The sequence below is a fragment of the Heterocephalus glaber genome, unplaced genomic scaffold (assembly GCF_053883595.1).
Source record: "Heterocephalus glaber isolate CG9 unplaced genomic scaffold, H.glaber_assembly_v1.0 deba00001452, whole genome shotgun sequence".
In the NCBI taxonomy this organism is placed as follows: Eukaryota; Metazoa; Chordata; class Mammalia; order Rodentia; family Bathyergidae; genus Heterocephalus; species Heterocephalus glaber.
In genome coordinates, this window is record NW_028258302.1 from 15126531 (window position 1) to 15152614 (window position 26084).

Consider the following 26084-nt stretch of genomic DNA (forward strand, 5'->3'; position numbering starts at 1 on the left):
GAGGGATTAAAGTGTGATCACAACTTGCAGTGTGAACATGGAAGACCTGGTTGATCTAACCGAAAATGAAAGCAAGTATTCCCTCACCCAAAAATGAGGATTGCAGGCTATGAGCTGGAATTCCAGCTACGTGGCTCCTGTCCATTTAGGACAATAAAATTCACTGTGCCAAGGTGAGCTAACACTCAGCTTGTGGAATGCTCAGGATGTGGAATGGTGAGAAAAAATGTTCAAGACAAAAGAAAAAGTGGTTTGGTTAGAATTAATCCCAATTAATATTAAATTTAAATTATCTAATTTCAATTTCCCTTCTGGCTCTCTTATTTGGTTGCTGCTACAACAGTACCTCTTTGTACTTTTTCTTTTTTTTTTTTTTGGTACCGGGGATCAAACTCAGTACCTTGCACTTGTGAGACAGGTGGCGGAACCACTGAGCTAAACCCCCGGCCCCTGTACGTTTTCAATGAACATTTTTAACTTTTTATTTTAAAGCACTTTCAAATGTTTAGTCATAATAGTACAATAACATCCATATATCCTCAATTTATTAACACTGCCACACTTTCTCCCTCTCCCTTCTTTTTCTCCCTACATCCACCCATCTGCATCCACACCAAGTTCAAGCACTTTTTTTTCTAGAACCACTTGAAAATATGTGCAGACTGTAGGACCTTTCATACTCAGTTCTCATTCTCTTCTTCCTTCCTTCCTTCCCTCTTACTGATTGAACTCAGGGCCTTGCACATGCCAGACAAGCACTGCACTACCAAGCTACATTCCTAGCCCTTTTTATTTTAATGAGACAGGGTCTTACTAAGTATGTAGAGAAGATTGGCCTTGAATTTGCAATCCTCCTACCTCATCCTCCCAAGTATCTGGGATTACAGAGATGTGCCACCAACCTTGGTTTCATTGTACATTTCTTTCTATTCTTTCTTCCCTTTCCCTCCCTCAGCCCCTTTTGTCATATTGGGGGTCTGAACTCTACACCTTTGCACTGAGCTACATTCCCAGCCCTTTTTATGTTAATTTTGAGTCATGGTCCCATTAAGTTTCTAAATTGCCCAGGATAAACTTGAATTTGTGATCCTCCAGTCTCAGTCTCCTAGAGTGCTGGAATTACAGGAGTGTGTGACCACACCTGGCTTCAGTGTGCATTTCTAAGAACAGCCATTCTTTTACTTATGTAAAATAGAAAATTTAACACTGATACAATATCAATATCTATCATACATATTCAAATTTCACCAACTGTCCCAATAATGTCTTTTTATTTTTCTGATCCAGGATCACACAATGCAATTAGTGGTCATTTTCTCTTTGCTTTTTCTTTTTTAGCAATAGTGGAGACTAAACCCTGGGGTGCTTTACCACCATTGAGCTACATTCCTCCTAGGCCTTTTTATTTTTTATTTTGAGACAGGATTTTGCTAAATTGCCCAGGCTGGACTCAAACTTGCAATCCTCCTCCAAAGTAGCTGTGATTACAGGCACGAGTCACCATGGCAGGGTTCTTTGGTTTCTTTTAATCTGGAATAGTTTGTCAGTCCTGCTTTGTTTATGACTTTTTTTTTTTTGGTACCGGGGATTGAACTCAAGACCTTGTGCTTGCGAGGCAGGTGGCGGAACCACTGAGCTAAATCCCCAGTCCTTAAGACAGATATTTTTGAAGAGTAAATCAGCTGCTCTAAAGAAATGTCTCTCAGTTTGGATTTGTCTCATTTCCTCATGATTAGATTTAGGTAATACATCTTGACAGAAACACCACCTCCATGATTTTGTATTCATTTATTGTTTATTTTTTTGATACAGGGTCTTGCTAGTAGTTCAGGCTGACCTCAAACTTGAGTTCCTTCTTCCTCAGCTTCCTGAGTGCTAAAGTTACAGGTGTGTGTAACTACACCCAGTTTGATTTTTTTTTTTTTTTTTTGGTACCGGGGATCGAACTCTGGTCCTTGCACTTGAGCAGCAGGTAGCGAAACCACTGAGCACCCAGTTTGATTTTTTTTTTTTTTTTGGTACCAGGGATCAAACTCTGGTCCTTGCGCTTGAGCAGCAGGCGGCGAAACCACTGAGCTAAATCCCCGGCCCCACCCAGTTTGATTTTATATCCTCTTGTATAATATCAGGTGGCAAGTGTCTTTTTGTCCTGGTTAAGGTGGTCGTCACCAGGTTCCCCCATTGTAGTGTTATTTTTCCCTCTGTTACCTGTTATCTGTGAAGGAATATTTGGCACTGTGCAAATATTCTGTCCATCAAATTTTGACCCAAATGGCTCCCAACAACATTTAGATATATTTATTCATTTGTTCACTTCTACCACATACACATAATGGTTATCGAATTGCTATAGCAATAACAGTACAAATAACAAATCTATAGAGTTCAACATTTCTTTAAAGTTCATTTTATCTTTACACTGATAATATATAGTATATAGTCAGTGCTGTGTTAAAAAATTGAGTTGGTTGGCTCCCCCTTCTAATCTTTGTTGATTCAATCTATAATTTTTGAATATGTACGATCTCAACATGGTTCTAAATATGAAAAATATAAAAAGTTCAGAAAAGTCATATGCAGTGGCACACACCTGTAGTCCCAGGTACCTGGGAGGCTAAGGCAGCAAGATCCCAAGTTTGAGGCCAGTTTGGGCAACTTAGTGAGGCTCTGTCTCAAAATAAATTTACAAAGGGTTGGGAATGTAGCTCATTGGCACAGCATTTGCCTAACATGTATGAGATCCTGGGTTCAATTCCCAGCATCACCAAAAACAAAACAAAACAAAACAAACAAACAAAAAAGTCTAGAAAAGGGTTATTCCCTTTTCTTTCCCTACCCCTCTACCTTGACTACTTCTATCCCTGGAGATAGCCAATTTCATTAATTTGTTTATCCATCCCATGCTTCTGTTTAAAAAAACTACGCAGAAATACCTATCAGTTCTTTTTTTTTTGTACATATCAGTTCTTACTCTCTTTTTTTGGGGGGGGGTACCGGGGATTGAACTTGGGACCTTGCGCTTGCAAGGCTGGCGCTGAAACCACTGAGCTAAATCCCCAGCCCTATTCTCTCTCTTTTGTTACAACAAAAGTGGCAAATAATATACTAAAAAGGCCCATAAACACATAATATAATTAACTTATTAATAAAAGAAATTAACTTAATCTCAGATTTAATTCCTTGCTATTGGCAAGGAAAATTGGGCAATTTGGCAATATCTAACAAAACCACATACACATCCTTTTATCAGCACTCTCATTTTTAAGGGTTTTTTTTTTTTTTGGTACCGGGGATTGAACTCAGGACCTTGTGCTTTCAAGCCAGGTGCTGGAACCACTGAGCTAAATCCCTGGCCCTCATTTTTAGGTTTTGTCTTTTCACTCTAAAGATATCTTTCTTTTCTCTTTCCTTCCCCCTTCCCCCTTTCTCCTTTCCCCTTTTCCCTTTTCTTTCCTTTCTTTCTCTTTCTTTTTTTTTGTGTGGTACCGGAGATAGAACTCAGGACCTTGCACTTTTGAAGCAGGTGTGGCACCACTGAGCTAAATTCCCGGCCCTAAAGATACATTTCTAGCAATGCCAAATTGCCTTGGTTCATGAACTTAATTTGTTCCATGATTTTGGAAAAGATGGCCACATTTGTGTTTGTGTGGGAAAGATGGCCACGGCTGTGTCACCTGATGTAGAGTTTGCAAACAAAAACAAATTTTGCCACAAAAAATTTTTCCAAACACTTTTGTGAACCAAATTGTTCACAAACGTGAACAATTTGCAAATGTGTGTGAACCGAGGTACCACTGTACATATGTTCAAGGCTATTCATTATGGTGTTGTTATAATTATATGCATTTTTTTTTTTTTGGTACTGGGGATCGAACTCAGGTCCTTGCGCTTGTGCAGCAGGCGGCGAAACCACTGAGCAACAACCCTGGCCCATTTTTTTTTTTTTTTGATACTGGGGATCAACTCGGGTCCTTGCGCTTGCGCAGCAAGTGGCGAAACCACTGAGCTAAATTCCCGGCCCCATGTATTGTTATAATTATAAACTATTAGAAAGAATGTTATGTGCCATACATGGAAAATTCACTGACTAAATCTTTGTACACAAGATTTAGTACAAGATTTATTGCTACACCATAGCACACTATACAGCTACAAAAAATAACGAACCCTATGAACTGATATAGGATGATTTCTAAGATATACTGGTAAGGGAAAAGCCAAGTATAAGAAAATATCTGTATGTAACCATACATATTATGGTTCGGTGGTTCTTTTGCTGTTGTTGTTGTTGTTTGGAGACATGGTCTTGTTATGCAGTTCAGGCTGGCTTTTAAATCACTATGTACCAAGCTGGCCTCAAACTTGCAGTGATCCTCCTGCTTCAGCATCCCAAGTGCTGGGATTATAGGCATGTGCCACCAAACCTGGCCAGTTCAGTGGTTCTTTATCCTCAAAAAGACCTCTATAGGGCCAGGGATTTAACTCAGTGGTTCCGCCGCCTTCTTGGCAAGGTCCCAAGTTCGATCCCTGGTACCAAAAAAAAAGTAACAAAGTTTTATTAAAGGTAGGAAAAGAAACAATGTCTGCAGAGTGAGTTTGGGCCAAGCAAAAGTAGGAAAAGAAGTGTACCCTACAGCATGTGGGTGTAAGAGAGAACACAGTAGCCTGTGTTGCTGTTCTTTTTAAAGCATATTTTACCTAATTTTATTTGTGCATCAGCCCATAAATGTTGGTCTTCAAAGCCCTTTCTAGACTCTACACATTCCGAGAGGACAATCACAACTCACCTTCATGACTATCATTTACATGTTGCTCACTACTCCCAAATAGACACCTTCAGACTGTACCTTTATCAGGAGCTCAAATCCAAGTATTACAACTACCTGTCCAGATAGGGCTCAGTGCCCACAGCCCATAGGTCCAGAACATCCATCACCAAACATATCATCTTTCCTTTCAAATCCAGTCCTTTACGAGTGTTCCCTAACTCAGCAGAAGATCCTACTTTCTATCCTGCCACTCAAGCCAGAAACCTATCTTTCTCATGTTACTCTTTTCTAACTTACTATATCTAATCACCAAGAATCCTATTAATTCTACCTATTTAATGTTTCTCAAGTCCAGTGACATCTCTACATCCAAATCACTACTATCTTAGTTCAGGTCACCCATCACTTCATGAGTACCGTAAAAGCCTAACTGGTTCAGGCTATCTCCAGTTTAAACTTTGGCGATCTCTTCTTCATGAAGCCAAGATTAATTTTTCGTGAAGTATAACTCTGATCATATAGTTCCTATGCTATAAGCCATTCAATGGCTCTCCACCGTCCTTAGGCTAAAGTCCACAGTCATTAAGCACAGATTACAGCATCTTTCACTGTGAACATCGGACTTATCAGTCCCCCCACCCTTCTGCCACTTGTATTCTCTGACTATTTGTTCTTTTGAACTAAGTACTCTACTCTCTTTTGCATCACTCACATGCTGTTGTTCTTCCAGCCTGGACTACAGCAGTAAGACTGAACATTCAAACCCAGCATGGACAATTTAGTGATTCAGGAAGAACCTGTTTCCAAAAAAAAAAAAAAAAGTCATACAATAAAAAAATGAACCTAAATATTAAAATAGAAACAATCTGCTGAAAGGTAAAACTCTTGAAGACATAGGCATAGGCAAGGACTTTCAGAACAGAACCCCAATGGAACAAGAAATAATATCAAGAATCAACAAACAAGGATTACATCAAATTAAAAAGCTTCTGCACAATGAAAGAGACAACCAACAGAGTGAAGAGGCCACTTAGAGAATGGGGAAAAACTTTTGCCAACTACACCTTGGACAGAGGACTAATATCAAGACTAATAGACTAATACATAAAGAATTCAAAAGTTCTGGGTGCTCCCAGAAGAAAAGACCCAATCAAAAAATGAGCACTGAAATGAATAACACTTCTCAGAGGAAGTACAAATGGCCAATATATACAAGAAAAAATGTTTGACACGTCTGTCCATTAGAGAAATGCAAATTAAAACAGTACTCAAGATTTCATCTTACTCCAGAAAGAACAGCTATCATCAAGAAATCATAACAGGGCTGGGGATTTAGCTCAGCGGTTTTGCTGCCTGCTGCGCAGGTGCAAGGACCTGAGTTCGATTCCCGGTACCAAAAAAAAAAAGAAATCATAACAAATGCTGGCAAGGCTGTGGAGGAAAAGGAACTTTTCCATTATTGGTGGAAATGTAAACTAATACAACCACTATGGAAATCAGTATGGCAAATCCTCAAAAAACTAAAACTAAAAATTTCATTTGACCCAGCTATTCTCCTTCTAGGTATCTTCTGGAATTAACAACATCAGATCACAGTGTTTCATGCATACCCATGTTTATAGCAGCACAACTCATAATAGCTAAATCTCTGAAGCAGCCTAAATGTCCATCAACAGATGAATGGGTAAAGCAAATGTACACAATGGAGTACTACTTTTCCATAAAGGATAAATCTGAGTCCTTTGTAGGAAAACGGATGCACCTTGAGACCATCATATTAAGTGAAATAAACCAGATACACAAGCTTAAATGTCTCATGGTTTCTCTTTGTATGAGAAACTCAAAGTATAAATAAAGAGCAAAATAAATGATAACAGGAAATAGGGAGATAAATCTTTTGAAAAAAGGGGAAGAGGTAGGAACAGAGGGGTGATGATAAATGGTAAGTAAAAAGAATCAAGATGTGTTATGTACATGTACCAACTCCCCACAATGGATATATATAATCATTATGTACTGCAAACATGTACTGGTAAAAAAAATTAATAAAAAAAAAAGGGCTGGAGATGTAGCTCAGTGCTACCATAAAACAAACAAACAAACAAACGTAACAATAAAACCCCAATATCTAATAGTTGAATGCAATATACCATTGAATTTTACAAGCTAGGCACTGTGTTAAGTACTTTACATAATTAATGTATCTATTCCTCCTTGTACATCTAAGACATTAAAAAGATGAAGAAATGGGATTTAGAAGTTAAAGGACTTATCCAAGTTCATTGACTGATTGATTTGGGTTTTTTAAGACAAGGTCTCCCTATGAAGTTCAGGCTAGCCTTGAACTCACTATACAGTCCAGGCTGGCCTCAAACGGTGATCCTCCTGCCTCAGCCTCCCAAGTGCTGAGATTACAGGTGTGCACCACCACACCCAGTGACAGTCATATTTTAATTACCATTTGGGAGTCACAAACATGTGTCCCCATTAATCTCATACCAGTAAAGAAGAAAACAAGATGGTCTCTGAGAGTTAGATTATAAAAATCAGTATGGTTCAACTTTCCCTTTTCCTTTGCTGTAACACCCTGTTTTCCTCAAGTTCCCCCACCCAAATGGTTATTTTTTCTGTGTCCTGTGGCTACAGGAACAGGAGAAACAGATCATCCCTAAATGTAGAAACACCATGTTACTTAGGCCTGGGTCCTCTTCTCACTGCTACTTTCTCCCAGGTGACATTTAGTCTCACATTTCATGGATCTACAGTCCACTGGTTCTCAAATTTTTAGCCCCAGGATCCCTTTATATTATTTTTTAAATTGGGGGGGGTGTCTTATTACATTGCCCAGGCTGACCTCCAACTGGGTTATTTCTACCTCAGCCTTCAGAGTAGCTACTTTCAGGTGAGTTACAATGTAGAATCTGAAACCATATAAACAAACTATTGGTACCCGACTTCATTAAAACTTACTCCTGTGAGACTGGGGATATAGCTCCATGGTAGAGCATCTGCTTGGCATGTCCAAGGCTGTGGGTTCCATCCCCAGCTCCAAAAAGAAAAAAAAATGCATTGGTGTATTCTGTTACAAATACATAACTGAGTCTTTTACAGATGTACATATGATTCTGCTAGATCATATGCCTGGTCAGTCTGAAAACAGTTGACTCCTTGAATTATGAAGATCTTCTAATATTAATACTTTTAAATTATACAGTATTGTTAAATTTTATTATTATTTTTAAAAATTTATTAATTTATTACTATGGGTCCCATTAATAAAGTCTTAAACTAGGAATCGGGACATATGCCCATCATCTCAGCACTCTGCAAGAGACTGAGGCAAGAGGATCTCAAGTTCTAACCCAGCCTAGGCAATTTAACAACTTAGCAAGAGACCCTATTTCAAAATCAACAGTAAAAAAAAGGGCTCAGGAAGTAGCTCAGTGTGAAGGCCCTGAGTTCAATCCCCAATACCACAAAACAAAACAAAATATCAAAATCTTTTAGTGGTGGCTCACACCTGTAATCCTCGCTACTCCAGATGCTGAGGCAGAAGATCCAAAGTTCAAGACCAGCCTGGAAAATATAGTGAAACCCTGGCTCAAAACAAAATTTTTACAAAAGATGAGGAGGAATGTAGCCCAGTGCTACACCTTGCCTAGCGTGCATAAAGTCCTGGATTCAATCCTCAGTATCCCCACCCCAACCTCAGACACCGAAGAGTCTTTTTAGCACATTAAAACCTTAGTACTAGGGCCAGGGATTTAGCTCAGTGGTTCCGCCATCTGTCTCACAAGCGCAAGGTCCCAAGTTCAATCCCTGGTACCACAGGAAACAAACAAACAAAACAAAAAAACACCTTGGTACCCATTACTTGGCTCAAGATGGCATGATGTATATAAAAAAAATGTCAGTACCAGACAAACTGTTCCAAGTAGAAAGAGTAAGAGTCACAAGGCAATCAATACTGACAAGTTCTAGCTTGCACATCCAGTATTTACAAAATTTTCATGTCAGAATGCATCGAGTACCAAATTCTATGCATTTCAAAGCAGTCAAGTACCAAGATATGACTGTACATGGAAGCTATGGACCTTATGATAGCAGGTGTAAGTTTTCCTATATTCTAATTTTTGGTACTGGTGATTGGAATCAGTGCATCACACATGCACACTGGAAGGCAAGTGCTCTTATCACTGAGCTATAACCCCCAGCCCCTTTTTTTTTTTTTTTTGGTACGGGATCGAACTCGGGTCCTTGTGCTTACGCAGCAGGCGGTGAAACCACTGAGCTAAAGCCCCAGCGCCCCCCAGCCCTTTTTATTTTTCATTTTGAAACTAGGTCTCACTATATTTCCCAGGTAGGACTTGACCCTGTGATCCTCCTGCCTCACCCTCCCAAGTACCAGGGATTACAGACATGTGCTGCTGCTCCCAGCAGATTTTCCAGATTTTTGTCCTAGTTTATACCTCTCTTCTGATCCCAGATTCCACTGGACCCTGAAATGATGAGAGGAACATTCCCGGCCCTCCTCCTTTTATTTTTTTGGTGAGGGATTAGGGGTTGAACCAACAGCTTTATGCATGCCAGGCGAGCACTCTACCACTAGGCTATATCCCCAGTCCTTTTTTAAAAATTTTACCTTCAGTCAGGTTTTGCTAAATTGCCCAGGTTGGGTTTGAACTTGCTATCTTTCTGTCTCAGCCTTCCAAATAGCTGGGATTACAGATATGTGCCACACCATGCCTGGCTACCATGATATTTATTACTTCTCTAAACAGAAAAACATGAAAGGAATATTATGATTTCTACTTGATAACATGAAAAAAGATCATTATATTAACCTAAGAAAAGACACAAAATTCAATGTGTAATTACAATTATGTAGCAATATACAAGAGATAAGTGATTTCGCTCTATTTTTCCGTATCATTATTAATTTAGTTATATTTCAAAATGGATACAAGTTTATAATTAAAAGAAAGCAATAACAATCACCTCTAATCTCATCACCCCAAGAAAACACTGATAACATTCAATAAAATTCTAGGGCTGGGGATCTAGCTCAGTGGTTCCATTGGCTGCCTTGCAAGCGCAAGGTCCTGAGTTTGATCCCCAGTACCAAAAAAAAAAAAATTTTCTAGTCTTTTTCTAAAAATCAATATAATCACTTACAAATATTTACCTGAAGGAACCAAAAAAAATTCTTAGTTAAGCCACAGATAATAATACAAAGTCATGACAGCTAACGCTGGATTCAAAACACAATCTTAAGGAAGAAAAGGGAACGGAGTTAACATAATGGAGTATCTGTGTCACATACAATGTAAAAGCTAGACTTCTGGACTAAAAGCCTGCCCTTGCCATGGACTAGACACAGCAAACTTAAGACAGGGTGCTTGGGCTAAGTCTGTTTTGTTTTGGTTTGGTTTGGTTTGTTTATTTTAAATACCTATTTCTTTCCAGGTGCGGTAGTGTATGCCTGCAATTCTAGCACTCAGGAGGCTGAGGCAGGAGAATTGCCCTGAGTTTGAGGCAAGCCTCAAACTGTTCTTGGGGTACATAGTGAGTTCAAGCCCAGCCTGAACTGCACAGCAAGACTCTGTCTCAAAAAACAAAACAAAACAAAAACAGGGCCAGGGATTTAGCTCAGTGGTTCTGCTGCCTGCCTCGAAAGCACAAGGTTCCAAGTTCGATCCCCGGTACCAAAAAAACGACAACAAAAAAACCAAAACCCTATTTCTTATTTATGTGTCCACAGCATTGTTTTGAAGATAAAATAAGAAACAAACAACATGTGTGTGAAATAATCTGTAAATTCACGATTCCTGTATACAGGAATCATTACTGCCCATGTGAATAGTAATAATGGTATGGAATTCAACAAACCTTTTCTAAGCACAAAGCAAGTAACATGTACAAAAAACAATTTCTGGGCCAGGCATGGTAGCGCGAGCTTGTAATCCCACTACTAGAGGGCTGAGGCAGGAGGACTGCCATGAGTTTGACCCCAGCCAGAAGACCCTGTCTCGAAAAACAAAACAAAACAAAATTTTGATGTGAAATCGGTCACTAAACTTGATTCAGATTTAGCTGCGTATAAAATTGCCTAATAAAAGGAAAGGTAATCTTTAGGTATGATCTGTGGAGAAAAGCTTGTCCATTCCTTGAATAACACCAAGGACTCCAGATACAGAGAAAGGAGAACAGGCCATATGCAACTAGTGTGCAAACTGAATCTCTTACCTGCAGCTCTGCTTCCAGGCCCAGCCTCCGGATAAAGGGGTCAGTGACATGATATCGCCGCTCAAAGCGCAGGGCACCTCGTTCCTGGGGGACAGAAACAAACTCAGTTTCATTAATTCAATTCAACATGATTTGATGTGTACCTATTCTTTTTGGTTTTTGTTTTTTTTGAGACAGGGTCTCGCTATGCAGTTCAGGCTGGCCTTGAACTCATTATGTAGCCCAAGCTGGCCTCAAATTCGCTGTCATCCTCCTGACTCAGCCTCTTGAATGCTAGGATTACAGGCATGTATTACCATGCCTGGCTTGCTCTGTACCTATTCTAAATTCATTCCAGTGCTGGGCACAACAGAAACTAGAAAAGATAACAAAGAATTGGCTTGCAGGAATTTTCCCTACTCTTGGTCAAGATTACAGCATAAATGAAGAGAGTAGAGAGTATATAATTAAACACTATGCTGTGCTACTGGGTCCAAAAAAAGTGTAAAAAAAGGAAAGAAAAACTGGGGACAACAAATAGGGAATGATTCCATATTTAAGAGACAGCAAGCATTGTCTTTAGGATTTATGTTGTCAGGGTTACACAAGGGAAAAAAAATAACCTACTGATTCTGTGCCTCTAAAAAACAGTCCATCCTTGAGGGCTATCCAATCTAATGAAATGGAAAAAAAAAACAACAACCCACAAATAGACAAAGCTAAAAGGATTCAGGAATGCAGGAAAAAATATATAAAGCACACATACTAATGTGCACCAAGTACATGGCGTATGTAGAGGTATATCCTCAGTCCTTCTAGATAATGAGTACTTATGCTGAACGCTATTAAAAATTTCCTTATGGGCTGGGGATTTAGTTCAGTGGTTTCACTGCCTGCTGCGCAAGCACAAGGACCAGAATTCAATCCCCAGTACCAAAAAAAAAAAAAAATTTCCTTAAATTTTTTTTAGCACTTAACCATTTCAAAGAACTTTTTCATGTTCATTCAGATTTCATTCTCAAGACCAGCCTGTAGGCAGACAGATAGCATTACTATTTAACAAGAGAAAACTGATGCATAGGGAAGTAAATGATGCACAGGGAAGTAGTGTTAATGGCAGTTTATTAGGGCAGTGGTGAGATGAAACTCCTGAATCAATGGGGTTCTGATCATAGAAGCACATCAAACCTTGGTCGAATCCATTCCTCTAAATCTCTGCAGTTCCTTTACTGAGGGCTTGCCTGGCAAAGACAAAGGCTACCTCACTAACTGAATTTAACTGCCCAAACCATCCACTTACCTCACAGATATGAGTGTCTTCTACATACAAACTGCAGAGGACAGGCTTTAGTATGGGAGAGCCTCAGAATCTAAACTGCACTAGGACCAACATTTCCCCAGGGTCTATTATATAGTTTACAACTTAGCAGCTCAAGCAACATGAAAAGCTTTATTTGCTCCTGTGCACAATCCCCATCACATGGATATGTGTGCATGTGTGCAACATACTGATGGCTCCCCTACCTCACAAGACTACAATAACCTCAGCAGCCCAGGCACAAGCACTTGGATAGGGGAGTTTCCATGAATTCTATGTTCTTGGATAAAAGAACAGGGAGCCAAGAGTTCTTAATTCTAGTCCTGGGCTGCCACTAATTATGTGACTCTAGGCAAGTCAAGTCTATATCTAAGTTCAACTATGAAATGAATCTCTGGGGAAGAAAGGATCTCATGCTCTGATTCAGAGGTCTGAGCTGCTTACCTTGATCTGTCTGCGGATGAGGTCTCTAGTTATGTTGACTTTTGCCATCTTCACTTAATAGGTTCAACAGAAGAAACCTATAGAAGGATTTTCAGGACACTTGCACATTCCAGCCAAGCCCAGGTCCACAAGAACACACATTTAACTATCTGGAGAAAGAAAAACCCATCAAGTCTCGGGAGATGGATTCAGGTGGTTTCACACCGCCGATTCTACCCGCAAAACAGTCCACAAGTCCACTCACTAAACCGGATATTTCCTGTGATTTATGGTATGGTGGGCTGGTGCTGCTTCATATATAGTGAAGAACTTGAATGAGTAAAGGGGGCTGGAAGGATAGTGATTCAAGATCCCAGGAGGTACTGGAATAAACACTGAAGGAATCATGTCCATTTCACCAGAAAATGGAGGGGCTGAATATGAGTATGGTAGCATATCCTGGGAAAAAGAACAAGATGCAGAGGCCAGGAATTTAGCTCAGTGGTTCCACTGCCTGCCTTGCAAGTGCAAGGTCCTGAATTTGATCCCTGGTATCAAAAAAAAGAGAACAAGATACACAGCTTGATAGAGATCAAGTTTCACTTGCTCAGTATGTATCTGTGGCAGCCTGACTGAACTTTTAATTATGATTCAAATCCTCAACCCTCTGCTTGGCTCACCTCCAAACCAAATCAGTACCATACACAGAATGCTCAACCCACTCACAGATTAACAGAATTAAAGAGTGAAAGCAAGGAGCTTCAGGATAGCTGAACACTTGGAAGTTCCTGGAAGGTGGCATACTCAGTGAGGGCATGGAAGCTCCACGCTTCTCCTCATATACCTTGCTTTACACATCTCTTCATCTGTACCCTTTGAAATATCCTTCAGAATAAACTAGTAAATGTTAAAGAGAAAAAGAATAACAAGGAAACGTAATGGTGACCATGTCCAAGATCCAACTTGATAAAAAAAAATTCCTCTTCTGGGCCAGGGATTTAGCTCAGTGGTTTCGCCACCTGCTGCGTAAGCACAAGGACCAGAGTTTGATCCCCGGTACCAAAAAAATAAAATAAAATAAAATAAAATAAAAAGGAAATCTAAACAATAACAATAGCTGTCTTTGGGTAACAGGTAATAGTATGATTTTTTTTCCTTTCTTTTCAAATTTTTTTCTAGAAAGGCACATTAACTTTTTTTCATTAAGTTTAAGAATAAGAACCAAGATATATCATGTAAAGGTACAAGATCCTAATAATGAATGTAACTGTATTGTACACCTAAAGTATCTTGGTTCTTATTTTTTCCCCATTTCCCTGCCCTCCCTTCACCCCCTCCACCATTCCATATTTACAAAGACTTTGTTTCCATGTTTTTCCTTTTCTTACACGTTTTCTTTTCCCTTCTTTCCTTTCCCCTACTCCTCTCACTTCCCCTACTCCTTTAGACGTTTTCTTCCTATATCACAATATCAATTATACATATTGATCCTTATTTACACTTTTGGTTTTTCACACCAAAGAAACTATTCAGTATTTACATGTGTCCTATTTATTTCACTTAAGAGTATGGCCTCAATGTGCATCCACTTAGCTATAAATGTCTCTAGTTTCTTGTTTTTTATGGCTGAGTAGTACTCCATTTTATAAAAAAAAAAAAAAACCCACATCTTCTCTATCTAGTCTCCAGTTGACAGGCAATTGGGCTGTTTCCAAGGGGCACATTACTTTTTAATTGGGGTGGGGGGACACGAGAGGAAAAAAATCCATGAAGTTTTTTGTTTTTGTTTTCCTTACAGTGTTGGGGATCAAACCCAGGGCGGGCTTCACACATGACAGGCAAGCACTCTGCCACTGAGAGCTAAATTCCCCAGCCTCACTTTCTAGGTTTTTAAGAAATTATGTTGCCAGGCGTGGTGGCGCACACCTGTAACCCCAGCACTCAAGAGGCTGAGACAGGAGGATTGCCATGAGTTTGAGGCCAGCCTGGGCCAAATAGTGAGTTCAAGGTTAGTCTGAACTACATAGCAAGATCCTGTCTCGAAAAAAAAAAAATTCTGTCTCTTGTTATTTGCACCTTTTAGTTCTAGAGTCACAGAAAAGTATAGTCTTTATTCTCCTTCAGGGCCCTGTGCTGTGTATGTGACTCTCAGGGCCCACCTGGCTTCTCTCCCAACCATCCCAGCCATTAAGACCTCTTGAGGCCACTTCTGGATCTCCCATCTGCTGGCCTCCTGCAGATTCTTAGCGTGCTCTGCTGAAATAACACCTCTTCTACCTTTCTTTTTTAGGATTTAACCACAAAAGGAAACTCTAAACATTATGTTATTTCAAATATTCTTCCTTTAATGCCAGATACACAGTACAGTAGGACAATAAAAAATGTGCTGGCTGATTAGATATTCCTATTCAGCCCAAGTTCTTTGGAGCTAATGATTCTGATTCTGGAATTACAACCCTGTAAAAAGGTCAAAAATTTCTCTTACAACACGGAAGCTATTCAACATTGTATCCTGGTGAACAGCACAGAGATAAGAAAGTCCTTGGCATTATTTAGGGTCACAAATCATGGGGGCCCCAAGAACATCCACAAGTAGCAGCTGAGAACAACTATAGTTTCATGATGTCTTTTTCCAAGGGTTTCTGGCCATCAAATTAAAAATGTGAATTTGAACAAATTAATGTAAGCTCATCACAGGCTACAGTTGTATCTATAACATAGGCTTGTGATATAATGATCAAAGCCAAAACAGTAACATGATTTCCTTACAATCACCAAGAATATGGGATGAGGCTTATTATAATCAGAATGTTACTCAAGCTGGGAGCATATCTGGTAATAAACCCAGTTTGTGACCTTGCTCAAGTCCCTTCGTCTCACACAGACACAAGAGCAAAACGTCAAAAAAAAAAAAAGAACAAAACGCCAAAGGGAGCATGTATGCTACACCAAAAAAAAGTTCATTCCTTACCTCCAGTCCATTTGTTTTTGGAGGTATACCTCTATGGAAGAGCACTTGGCTAGTGTGCTAAAGGCCCTGAGTTTGGTTTCCAGCACCAGCACCACAACCAAAGGGGGGGAAAAAAAAGACAAAAAGGTGCTAAGAAATAGTAAGTTGCCAAATATGCATTTACTATGTATCAGACATTGTGCTAAGTGATTTATATTCATTCACTTATTCAGTCAACAAATGAACAGAAACTTCTACTGTAGCCCAAGTACTGTTCTACGCCAGGGGATGCAGGAAAACAGACAAAGCCTTTGCTCTCCTGGCACTTAAATTCTAGCATGAGGGGACAGACAATAAACAATGATATAAATAAAAGAGGAAAATATGCATCAGTGAAAATGCTATGATGACAATAAAACTGGTTGATGTGAGAGTGACTGAGGTCAAAGAAGATGTTGTGGACATTTTTGGAGTTTTCTGGCTGCTCAGAATCCCTTCCTGTATTTCAGGAATTCCCATCTACTAAGTCTGGTGTGAAGCAGACCTCCTTCCCACTATGAAATGAGAGTTGTGGCAACTAGAGTTCTCTTTCTGATGCTCCCTTGCAGGAAGAATGTGCACGTACAGCCTAGGCTACATAACCAGATATATCAACCCAAATCTCGGACTGGGACCTACTGTCAGTGTCTGGGGACCACAGAGAATTCCTGCCAGGGTGTAGCAAGGGATGGCTATAGTGGCCATCAAGGGGCAGCTGGTGGTAATGTGTGAACTATGAGTAGCAGTGGCAGCAGTGTTCTTACTGGGTTGGTTCTGTGAATAACTGCCTAGATTCACTTCTTCCAAGCCATTCTTCAAGCCTGGCTCTGTGTTTTCCTTCATATTTTCTGAGTTTCCCTAATACACTTTCAAAAATCAGCCAGAGCTCTGTTTACAATTACAAATCCTGCCTGATACAAAAGACCTCTCTGACAAGATGACACTTAAGCTAAAACATGAATGATCAGAAGCAAAGAACTGGAGGAAGACACTTCTGAGAAAGTGGTAAGGCAGTAGAGAAAGACAGCCTAACAAAGCTTATAAGGTACCTGTTCCACTATCATCATTTTACACATAAAACAGATTCAAGGACGTGATACACTTTTCAGTGTTACAGAGCTAATATACTGGAGCTGGAACAAGGATTCAAACTCAGAGCTGTATGATTCCAAAGCCCACACTCTTAACTACTATGGGATGTAATTTCCCAGAGTAACAATCACTTTGAGAGTCTACCAAAGAGTCAACTAAATTGCCACTACTCATTAATTAATTTTCTTACAGCATTAACTGAGTATTTATCAGGTACAAAGACTGTGACAGACACAGAGAAAGAGATGAAAGACATAGTACCTATACTGACAGAGCTCAAATTCAATAGCAAGGAGCTTTAGCTAAGATTGGAAACACTAAAAAAAACAAGAAGTGGAAAATAAACCAGACAAGCAGAAAAACACATCAGTTAGAAAATGAAAATTGGGAATTAAATCAGACTGGTAGTTTGGAGTGGTGATGCAAGCCTATAATCCCAGCTGGGAGACTAAGGCAGTAGGATGAAGTTTGGGCTTATCCTAGACAACTTTGTGACTTAGCAAGACCTTGTTTCAAGATTTAAAGGGGGGAGGGCTGGAGATGTAGTTCAATCCGTGGGTTCAATCTCCAGTATCATAAATGAATGAATAAATAAAATGAAAAAATTAAAAAGAAAAAAAAATGAAAAAATTAAAATCAGACCGGTAAGCACAGATTTATAAAAACCAAACTGTCAAATTTGATACAACTCATGCCTAGTTATCTTTTACCCTTAGCCTCCATACCAGGGATTGAACCTAGGACCTTTGTACTGAAATATATCCTCAGCTCTTTCAAAATTTTTATTTATTTTTTAAATGTGTAATACTTTACTGTCTTAATTCCTTTATACCATGTGTCGGACAATATAATTGATTTATACAATTTCTTCTCTTTTTTTATTTTTAATTCTGAGACAGGGTCTCACTAAGTCACTAAACTGCCCAGCATGGGCTCAAACTTATGATCTTCCTGCCTCATCCTTCCATGATCCTTGGATTACAGGTGCATGCCATCAAGTTTGGCTACTAGTTAGCATTTTGATAAACGTTTCTGCTCCCATACTGAGAAGAAATGATAACATACTGGCAAATAGCTCATCCTAGAACATAGCCTTCCTTCTCTTCTCTAAGGAAATAGAGATTCAGTGCTTTTTCATAAACTTTTACAGGCAGACAAACATAGCTGAAAACACATCTAGATAGATATTATTTACTCATAAAAGATTCATATCAGGAGAGAAATATCCTTAAATCTACCAAGGGGCATAACTAGTTTAATGCTTCAATCCAAAAGTTTCTCAAACACATATAATTAGATCAATAAATCAATAGTTACATGAAGATGGGAGATTTAATAATGCTCAAAATTTAAAAACATCTTAATGAGGGATTTGTAAACAGGAACTCAGATATGGAATGATATTTATATGAGAGCTTTGGAATTGGCATAAGGAAGTTACATGTATGATTAAACACTAGAAAAGACTACATCAAGGGAATTTCTATCTCTGGTACAGTATGCAAATTATATAATGTTCAGTTCTGCTGAGGCAAAAAGGCTGAAATTAGTAACTTTGAGAATTCATAAAATATTTTTTTTCTTCAACACTGGGGATAGAACCCAGGCCCTTCACATTGAGCTACATCCCTACCCCTTTTAAAATTTTTCACTTTGAGACATGCTAGCTTTAACTTGTGATCCTCTTCCTGCCTAGGCTGAGCTCCAACTTGCGATTCTCCTGCCTCAGCCTCCCAGAGTGCTGGGATCACAGGCATGCGCCACCATGCCTGTGGTTATGCAATAAAAGTTTTAATGTGTTAAGACTTTGAACACAACAAGAATAAGCCAAACAGAGAGCCTTCTCTTCAAGAGCACACATTATAGCTGTCCTTATTTGAATATCAGTGGCTCTAAAGCTGGTGTAATCACAGCACCATAGAGGACTTTAGTCCCTTTTTCAAAAGGCAAATTTAACTGAATTACCAAAAGGAATAGCTAGGGGAGTAAATTCAGAAGGAATAACATGGATAACATTTTGTTTAGACTCATTTGTTCATGCATTTTAGAAGAAAGCACAATAATAACAACAAGGGACAATAGTGTGCACCTTAGTCCCAGCAACTCTCGGGACTGAGTAGGAGGATCAACTGATCCTAGGAGTCCAGCCTGGGAACACAGCAAGACCCTGGAGAAGTGGGGGTAAGGGGGAGTGAGGGGAACAGGGAAAGAGAGGGAGAGGGGGCAGAGGAGGAGAGGAGGAGAGGGGGAGAGGGGAAGAGGGAGAGGGAGAGAGAGGGGGAGAAGGAGAGGGAGAGGAAGAGAGAGAAAAAGAAAAGAGAAAGGCAGAAAGGGAAGGAGGGAGGGAGGGAAGGAAGAAACAAGGAAACAAATTAAACACCAAAGCAGAGCAAGACAACTTGAAAATCACCAATGGAAAAATGGGAACTATTGCAGATCAAAGAAACTTCATTCCTAAGGTGAACACAGTTAACATAATATACCCTGATTTTCACATTTAAAGCTCTAATAATATCGGGGCTAATTTGTTTATGGGACATAAAAGCTCTATAAAAACTTTCTCTAGTTAGAGTACAAAGGTTTAGAATAGCACCTACTATAATACAGGATGTTGCAGGTAAGCTCTAATATATACTCAATGAAAAAGAGAGAGAAAGGTTTCTGGGAACTAGGAATATGCAAAACAAAAATATCAAAGGCACAGAAGAAACATGTGACATAATGCTGTAATAAAAATACAAGCTGCTATGTAGATGTTATACCTCTCAAAAAGTATTCTATTCCTGGAGCTCTAAAATGGCCAGCATCTTCATTTAATCCCTTTTCCTTCTACAAACTTTTAGGCAACTAGCACAACTCTGATATTATATAAAGGATGCTAGTAAGAAAGTAATATTCATAAGGATGTGTGTCTATAATCCTGGCCAGCTACTTGGAAGGCAAACGCAGAAGGATCATGAGTTCAAAGGCAGCCTGGGCAACTTAGCGAGACCCTGATTTAAAAAAAGAAAGGAAGGAAGAAAACTCTGGGAGTCTAAGGCTAAAGTAGAAGTATCACAAGTTTGAATCTAGCAACTAGGGCAATTTAGGAGACCTTGTTTCAAAAATTAAAAAAAATTAAATCAACATCTCAATTTGGAAGAATATACTCATAATGCAAAAGATATTAGTGATATAACAGCCTGAGGTTAACAAGCCTTTGAACAAAATATATCTGCAAAGATTACCCATCTAGAACAAAGGATTAAATGGTAATACCCAAACATAAGAAACTATTCATTTCATGTGTGTCTTGGTCCTTGTCTTATAGCAGAAAAAGAACAGACTTAAAATACTTAGGGACCTATGCCTGGATTCCATCCCCTTCAATGTGCCAATTAGGCAAGTTACTTAACCTTTCTGAGTTTTATTTCCTCATTTGTAAAATGGGGATGCTAATAACTACTTCAATAGGTTGTTCTGAGGAATAAATAATAAATTATCTATGAAAATACACAATAGTACTTGGATCATAGTAGATGCTCAACAGATATAAGCCAAATGTAAATTCCACTAAAACCTGGTAATTGTTGTTATACATACTTAGTTTCTCCCTTAATTCTCTACCAGAATTGAAACTGACATTAGGGATTCCATTGTAGGAGTAGGGGTAGGGCACACAGACAGTATGCTGTTTTTATGACCTCTGCTAGCTTTGAAATACAAGATCAGAAGGAAAAATGTAATTTTTTTAAAAACAAAGGAAATCCACACAAAAATGTGTACAAGCCAGGCGTGGTAGGTGTACCTAGCACTCTATGAGGCTAAATTCCAACATTTTTTTTTTGGTACTAGGCATCAAACTTGGGACCTTGCGCTTGTGAGGCAGGTGGTGGAACCACTGAGCTAAATCCCCGGCCCTCTATGAGGATAAAAACAGGAGGATTGAAAGTTCAATCCTAGCCTGGGAATTTAACGGTTTAATGAGACTGTCTCAAAATAAAAGTAGAAAAAAAAAAAGGCGTGTGAGAATGTGTGTATGAGAGAGAGGGAGGGGAGGGATATAGCTCAGTATGAATATACTGGGCTCAATTCCTAGTACTTCCCCAAAAATATTTGTTCAAGAATCTTTTTTTTTTGGTACTGGGAATCGAACTCAGGACCTTGTGCTTGCGAGGCAGGCGCAGTGCCACTGAGCTAAATTCCTGGCCCACCAGAATCTTTATAAAGCTGGGCTTGGTGGCACATCCTGCAATCCCAGCGCTCTGGGTGGCTGAGGCAAGAGGATTCTAAGTTCAAGCCCACTGTTGGCAACTTAGTGAGACCCTGTCTCAAGTTTAAAAAGGGTTGGGGATGTAGCTCAGTGCAAAGGCCATGGGTTCAATTCCAAGTATTGCAAAAAGAAAGAGAGAGAGAGGAGGGAGGGAGGGAGAGAGAGAGAGAGAGAAAGAATGGACAGGCAGGCAGGCAGAATGTTTTTTGGGAGACAGGGTCTGGCTATGCAGTTCAGGCTGGCTTTGAACTCACTATGTAACCCAGGCTAGCCTTGAACTCATGGCAATTTTCCTGCTTTAGCCTCTCAAGTGCTGGAACTATTGGTGTGTGTCACCACGCCAGGCTAGCAGAATGTTGATATTTCTTGAAATAGGTTAACAGATGCATGGGGTTCATTATTCTGCTCTATTTTGTTTACTCTGTACATTTTTGGAATTCTTCCTAATAAAATCCTTCAAAATACAATCCTTCTTTCAGCCAGTGAAATAGTTCAGTAGCAGATCACGCACTTAGCATGCTTGAGACCCTGGGTTCAATTTTTACCATCCAAATAAATTAATTAATTAAAAATCTTTCTTCCCAACTAAAAGTAATGCAAAATGTGGAATACTGATTAATAAAATGGAAAATTATTAATAATATATAGTTAACGGGGCCGGGGATTTAGTTCAGCGGTTCCACCGCCTGCCTCATAAGCCTAAGGTCTCGAGTTCAATCCCCCGTACCAAAAAAAGAAAAAAAAAAAAAAATATATATATATAGTTAACAAATCAGGTCCAAGACATACACAACCATACTCGTATTGGAGGTAGTGGGAGACAACTCAAGAAATATTTATCTTCACAATGCTATAACTAGAAGGACATTCAGCAAAATGTTAGGAAGACAGATGGGTTTTTTGTTCTTATTTTCCAGATATTCTACAGTAAACAGTTATTACTTTTATGATAATGTACAAATAGCAATTAGGAACCAGCTATGGAGTGAAACTAAAAGGGCTAGGGATGTAGCTCAGTGGCATAGGACTTGCTTAGCATGCACCAGGGCCTGAGTTTAATCTCCAACACTGAAAAAAAGAAAAAGGAACTTAAATTTGAATCTGACTCTACTACTCTCTAGATTGTGTGATCTTGGGTAAAATTACTTACCTTCTTAAAGTCCTGGGCTTTTTCTTTTTATTTGAAAGGTAGGTATATGTTATATATCTCTCACAGGATTACTGGAAACATTAAAGGAGGTAATGCATTGTAAAACACTTAGCACAAGCCTAGCATGTGGTAAGTGCTCAAGAAATACCAGCTATGTCTTCATCTCTTATATACAAGATAATAATAGTACCTACCTCACAGAGCTGCTATGAGGATTCCATAGGGTAACTGGCACACTGTAGTGTTTACTGTGTGTGACACGTTATTTACGGTAAAAAAAAATATCTTTTAAGAAAAGCCCTACTTCAGGCTGGGGTTGTAGCTCAGTGGTAGAGCATGTGCCTAGCATATGCACAACCCTTGGTGTGATAATCAGCACCATAAACAATAAAAGGCCTACCTCAAAAAGTTAAACAGGTTCCGCTGCCTGCCTCGCAAGTGCAAGGTCCCAAGTTCGATCCCTGGTACAGAAAAAAAAAAAAAAAAGGTTAAACAGAGTTACATGACCCAGAAATTCCACTCCTAGGAATATACCCAGGAGAACTGAAAATAAACATCCACACAAAACCTTGTACTGGAAGGTTCACAGCAGCATTATTCATAAAAGCCCAAAAGGAGAAGCAATCCAAAGACCCTCAACTGGTGAATGGATAAATACAGTGCAGTACATCCATAACAAGTGGAATAATACTCAACCATAGAAAGGAATAAAGTACTGATTCATACTACAATCTGGATGATACAGTAATAGAAATTATTGTAAGTGAAAGAAGCCAGTCACAAAAGACAAAATATAATATATTGTATGATTCTTTATATGAAACGTCAAGAACAGGAAAACCTATAGAGATAGAAAGTAGATTAGTGGTTGCTTAGGGCTGAGGGACAAGATAAGGATGACTGGGGGTGTGCAGCAATAGCTTAAAAGAATGTTTCTTATTTTGGGTGATAAAAATTTTCTAGAGGGCCGGGGATTTAGCTCAGTGGTTCCGGCGCTTGCCTCACAAGCACAAGGTCCCAAGTTCGATCCCCAGTACCAAAAAAAAAAAAAAAAAAAAGAATAAAAATTTTCTAGAATCAGAACGTGATGATGGTTGCATGACTTTGTGACTATATTAAAAACTGCTAAATTGTATACTTTGCCTGACTACATAGTGATTTCAAGGCCAGCCTGAACTGCACAGTGAGACCCTGTCTCATAAAACAAAAACAAAAAGACAAAGTATCCTGAGGGCCAGCTATTCATCTGATTCATCTATCACTTCTCCTAGGTCTCCCAGGGGTGATGTGAGCTAGGCAGGTAGCAATAACTATTGCTGAATAAATAGCATAACTATCTTGGTACACATACAAGGTTTTATACCTATCAATGTGCTTTTGTTCATGCTTTTAATTTGCTTCAGGACAATCCTATAGAGAAGCCATAAAGCTATTATTATCCGCACTTAGGGAGGGAGAACTGAAGAACAATACTACATAGTATTGAGGAAGAAGCCCTGGACCAGGATTGAGGGTCTTGCACTTTAAGGCTGCCTCTGCCTTTAATTGGCTGTATGATCCTGAGTAAGGCATTTCACTCTTAGGTTCTTTTTCCTTTTGTAAATGATGGGTGGACTCAGAGATGAGCTACAAAACCTCTTCTAATGACACTCTGCTATAATTACAAGGAGACACTGCTATTTAGCAGCATCTTGGTTCTGGAGATAGAACCTAAAGCATCTGTATTCTCTTTCCTCTGGACACCACAGCAGAGAGGCACACCCAGCCACAGTGACAACTGACCCCCTTTCAACATTCTGAATTATGCAAAAGATGTACGCAAGTTTCCTTTTACTCTCTTTGTAATGGTTTTCCTACTGGAGCAATCCTACAGAAGAGAAGTAAAGCCCAAGCAGCATTTTCCATGAATAAACTTCATTGCAAGTACCATAATTATCATAAAGAATTGAGCTGTGGAATCTAACAGACCTAAGATTCAAATTTCAGCTGTCACCTAGTTTCTATGTGACTTACATTTCTTTTCTTTCTTTTTTTTTCAGTACTGGGGATTGAACTCAGGACCTTGCGCATTCAAGGCAGGTGGCGGAACCACTGAGCTAAATCCCCAGTCCGTGACTTACATTTCTAAACCTCAGTTTCCTAATCTGGTAATATCTACCTTTGCAGGGTGATAAGGAATGGAAGAGTGTACATGTAAAATGCCTGACACTGAGCCTGGTAAACAGTAGTTATTGAACATTCTAAACAGCTTACTGATGTTATCTCACAAGCTCTTTATAACAATCCTACAATATACTATTACTTTCATTTTACAGATGTAGGAGCTGAAAAATTCATTTGCTAAAGTCATGTAGTTTTGGGTTTTTTTGGTACCGGGGATCGAACTTGGGTCCTTGAGCTTGCAGGCAGGCAGCGGAACCACTGAGCTAAAACCCCGGCCCAAAAGTCATGTTGTTAAAAAAAAAAAAAAAAAGTCATATAGTTATTAAATGGAGAGTCAACCTAGATAGTCCCAAGCCTAGGCCATTGCCTATTAAAAACAATTAGGGCCAGGGCCGGGGATTTAGCTCAGTGGTTTCGCCGCCTGCTGCGCAAGCGCAAGGGCCCAAGTTCAATCCCCATACCAAAAAAAACCAAAACAAAACAAAAAGCTGGAGATTTAGCTCAGTGGTTTCACCACCTGCTGTGCAAGCGCAAGGACCCAAGTTTGATCCTCGGTACCAAAAAAAAAAAAACCAAAACAATAAAAATAATTAAGGCCAGGGATTTAGCTCAGTGGTTCCACCGCCTGCCTTGCAAGCTCAAGGACCCGAGTTCGATCATCAGAACCAAAAGAAAAAAATTACTATTGCTATCATTAATCCAACCAAGTCCAAGCAGTCTTACCTAAAAGAAACTTTGTTTCTTACCATTCTTTAGGTCTAAGGGAAGGAATCAATATCACTTTGGCTAAGGGTGTAGTTCAAGTGGTAGAGTGCCTGCTTAGCATGCACAAGGCCCTCGGTCCCATCTCTAGCACTAAGAAAACAAACAGAAACAAAACAAAACAAAATAAAACAAAAAATCACCTTCAATCTGCTGGTCTCAAATACAAATTTATAGAGTGCTACTTTAGGGTCATGGACTAAGTTTGGCTGGTAAGGACAGGCCCAACAGCAAAATATCTTTGAAATAGTTCTTTGCCATCTTGGAGGCTCTCGGCTCAAATGATCCCACATGGGACTGACTGAAGTTTTTCTCTGTGAAGTCCAACCCAAGAAATGCTTCCCTTTTTGGGAGTCTTTGGGTGAGAACTCACTTTGATGTCTCCTCTGCCCAAATGGGCTCTACAGTACCATTTGAGCTTTGTCAACATTTTTCCTGGATCTTTTCAGAACTTTGATTTTCAACAATCACAGTTTACCTGCCTTCTTCTAGGCTGCAGATCATAAGGTAGTGGAAGAAAAAAAAAAAGGTGGAGGAAGATGGAAGGTGTGGTGGTACACACTTGTAATCCCAACTACTAGGGAGGCTGAGGCAGGAGAATCATGAGTTCAAGGTCAGCCTAGGCAACTTTTGTCTTAAAATATAAAATAAAAGTAAAAAGGGCTGGGGCTATAGCTCAGTGGTAGAATGTTTGCCTACCATGCATTAAGGCCCTGGTCTAACCCCCAATATCATAAAGAGAGGGGAAAAAAGAAAGGAAGGAACATTTTGACAATGCTGTCCTTTCTTGCCATTTAAGAGCAACCAGTCTTGAATTTTGCCTTTCCAAATTTGCATCTTTCTGCTGGGTGTGGTGGTGCATGCCTGCAATCCTAGCAGCCAGGAGGCTGAGGCAGGAGGATTGCTGAGTTCGAGGCCAGCTTGGGCTACACAGTGTATTC

The 26084-nt window shown here is 39.4% G+C and overlaps 1 protein-coding gene across 6 annotated transcripts in view; it reads right to left on the reverse strand.

The window, feature by feature from the left end:
* Wdtc1 (WD and tetratricopeptide repeats 1) overlaps window positions 1–26084 on the reverse strand; it is a 62708-nt gene that overhangs the window by 31631 nt on the left and 4993 nt on the right. For 2 of the 6 annotated variants that reach the window (XM_021263134.2, XM_004850695.4), the window contains exons 2-4: window positions 22619–22679; window positions 12757–12905; window positions 11016–11099 (exon numbers count right to left, since the gene is read on the reverse strand). In XM_021263134.2, coding sequence (XP_021118793.1) covers window positions 11016–11099; window positions 12757–12804 — 132 coding nt within the window. In that variant the 5' untranslated portion in view covers window positions 12805–12905; window positions 22619–22679. Of the gene's footprint in view, window positions 1–5481; window positions 5505–11015; window positions 11100–12756; window positions 12906–15706; window positions 15773–18905; window positions 18984–22618; window positions 22680–26084 lie in introns of those variants that run through there. The other 4 variants (XM_087215482.1, XM_087215483.1, XM_087215481.1 and 1 more) reach the window with 4 other exon arrangements.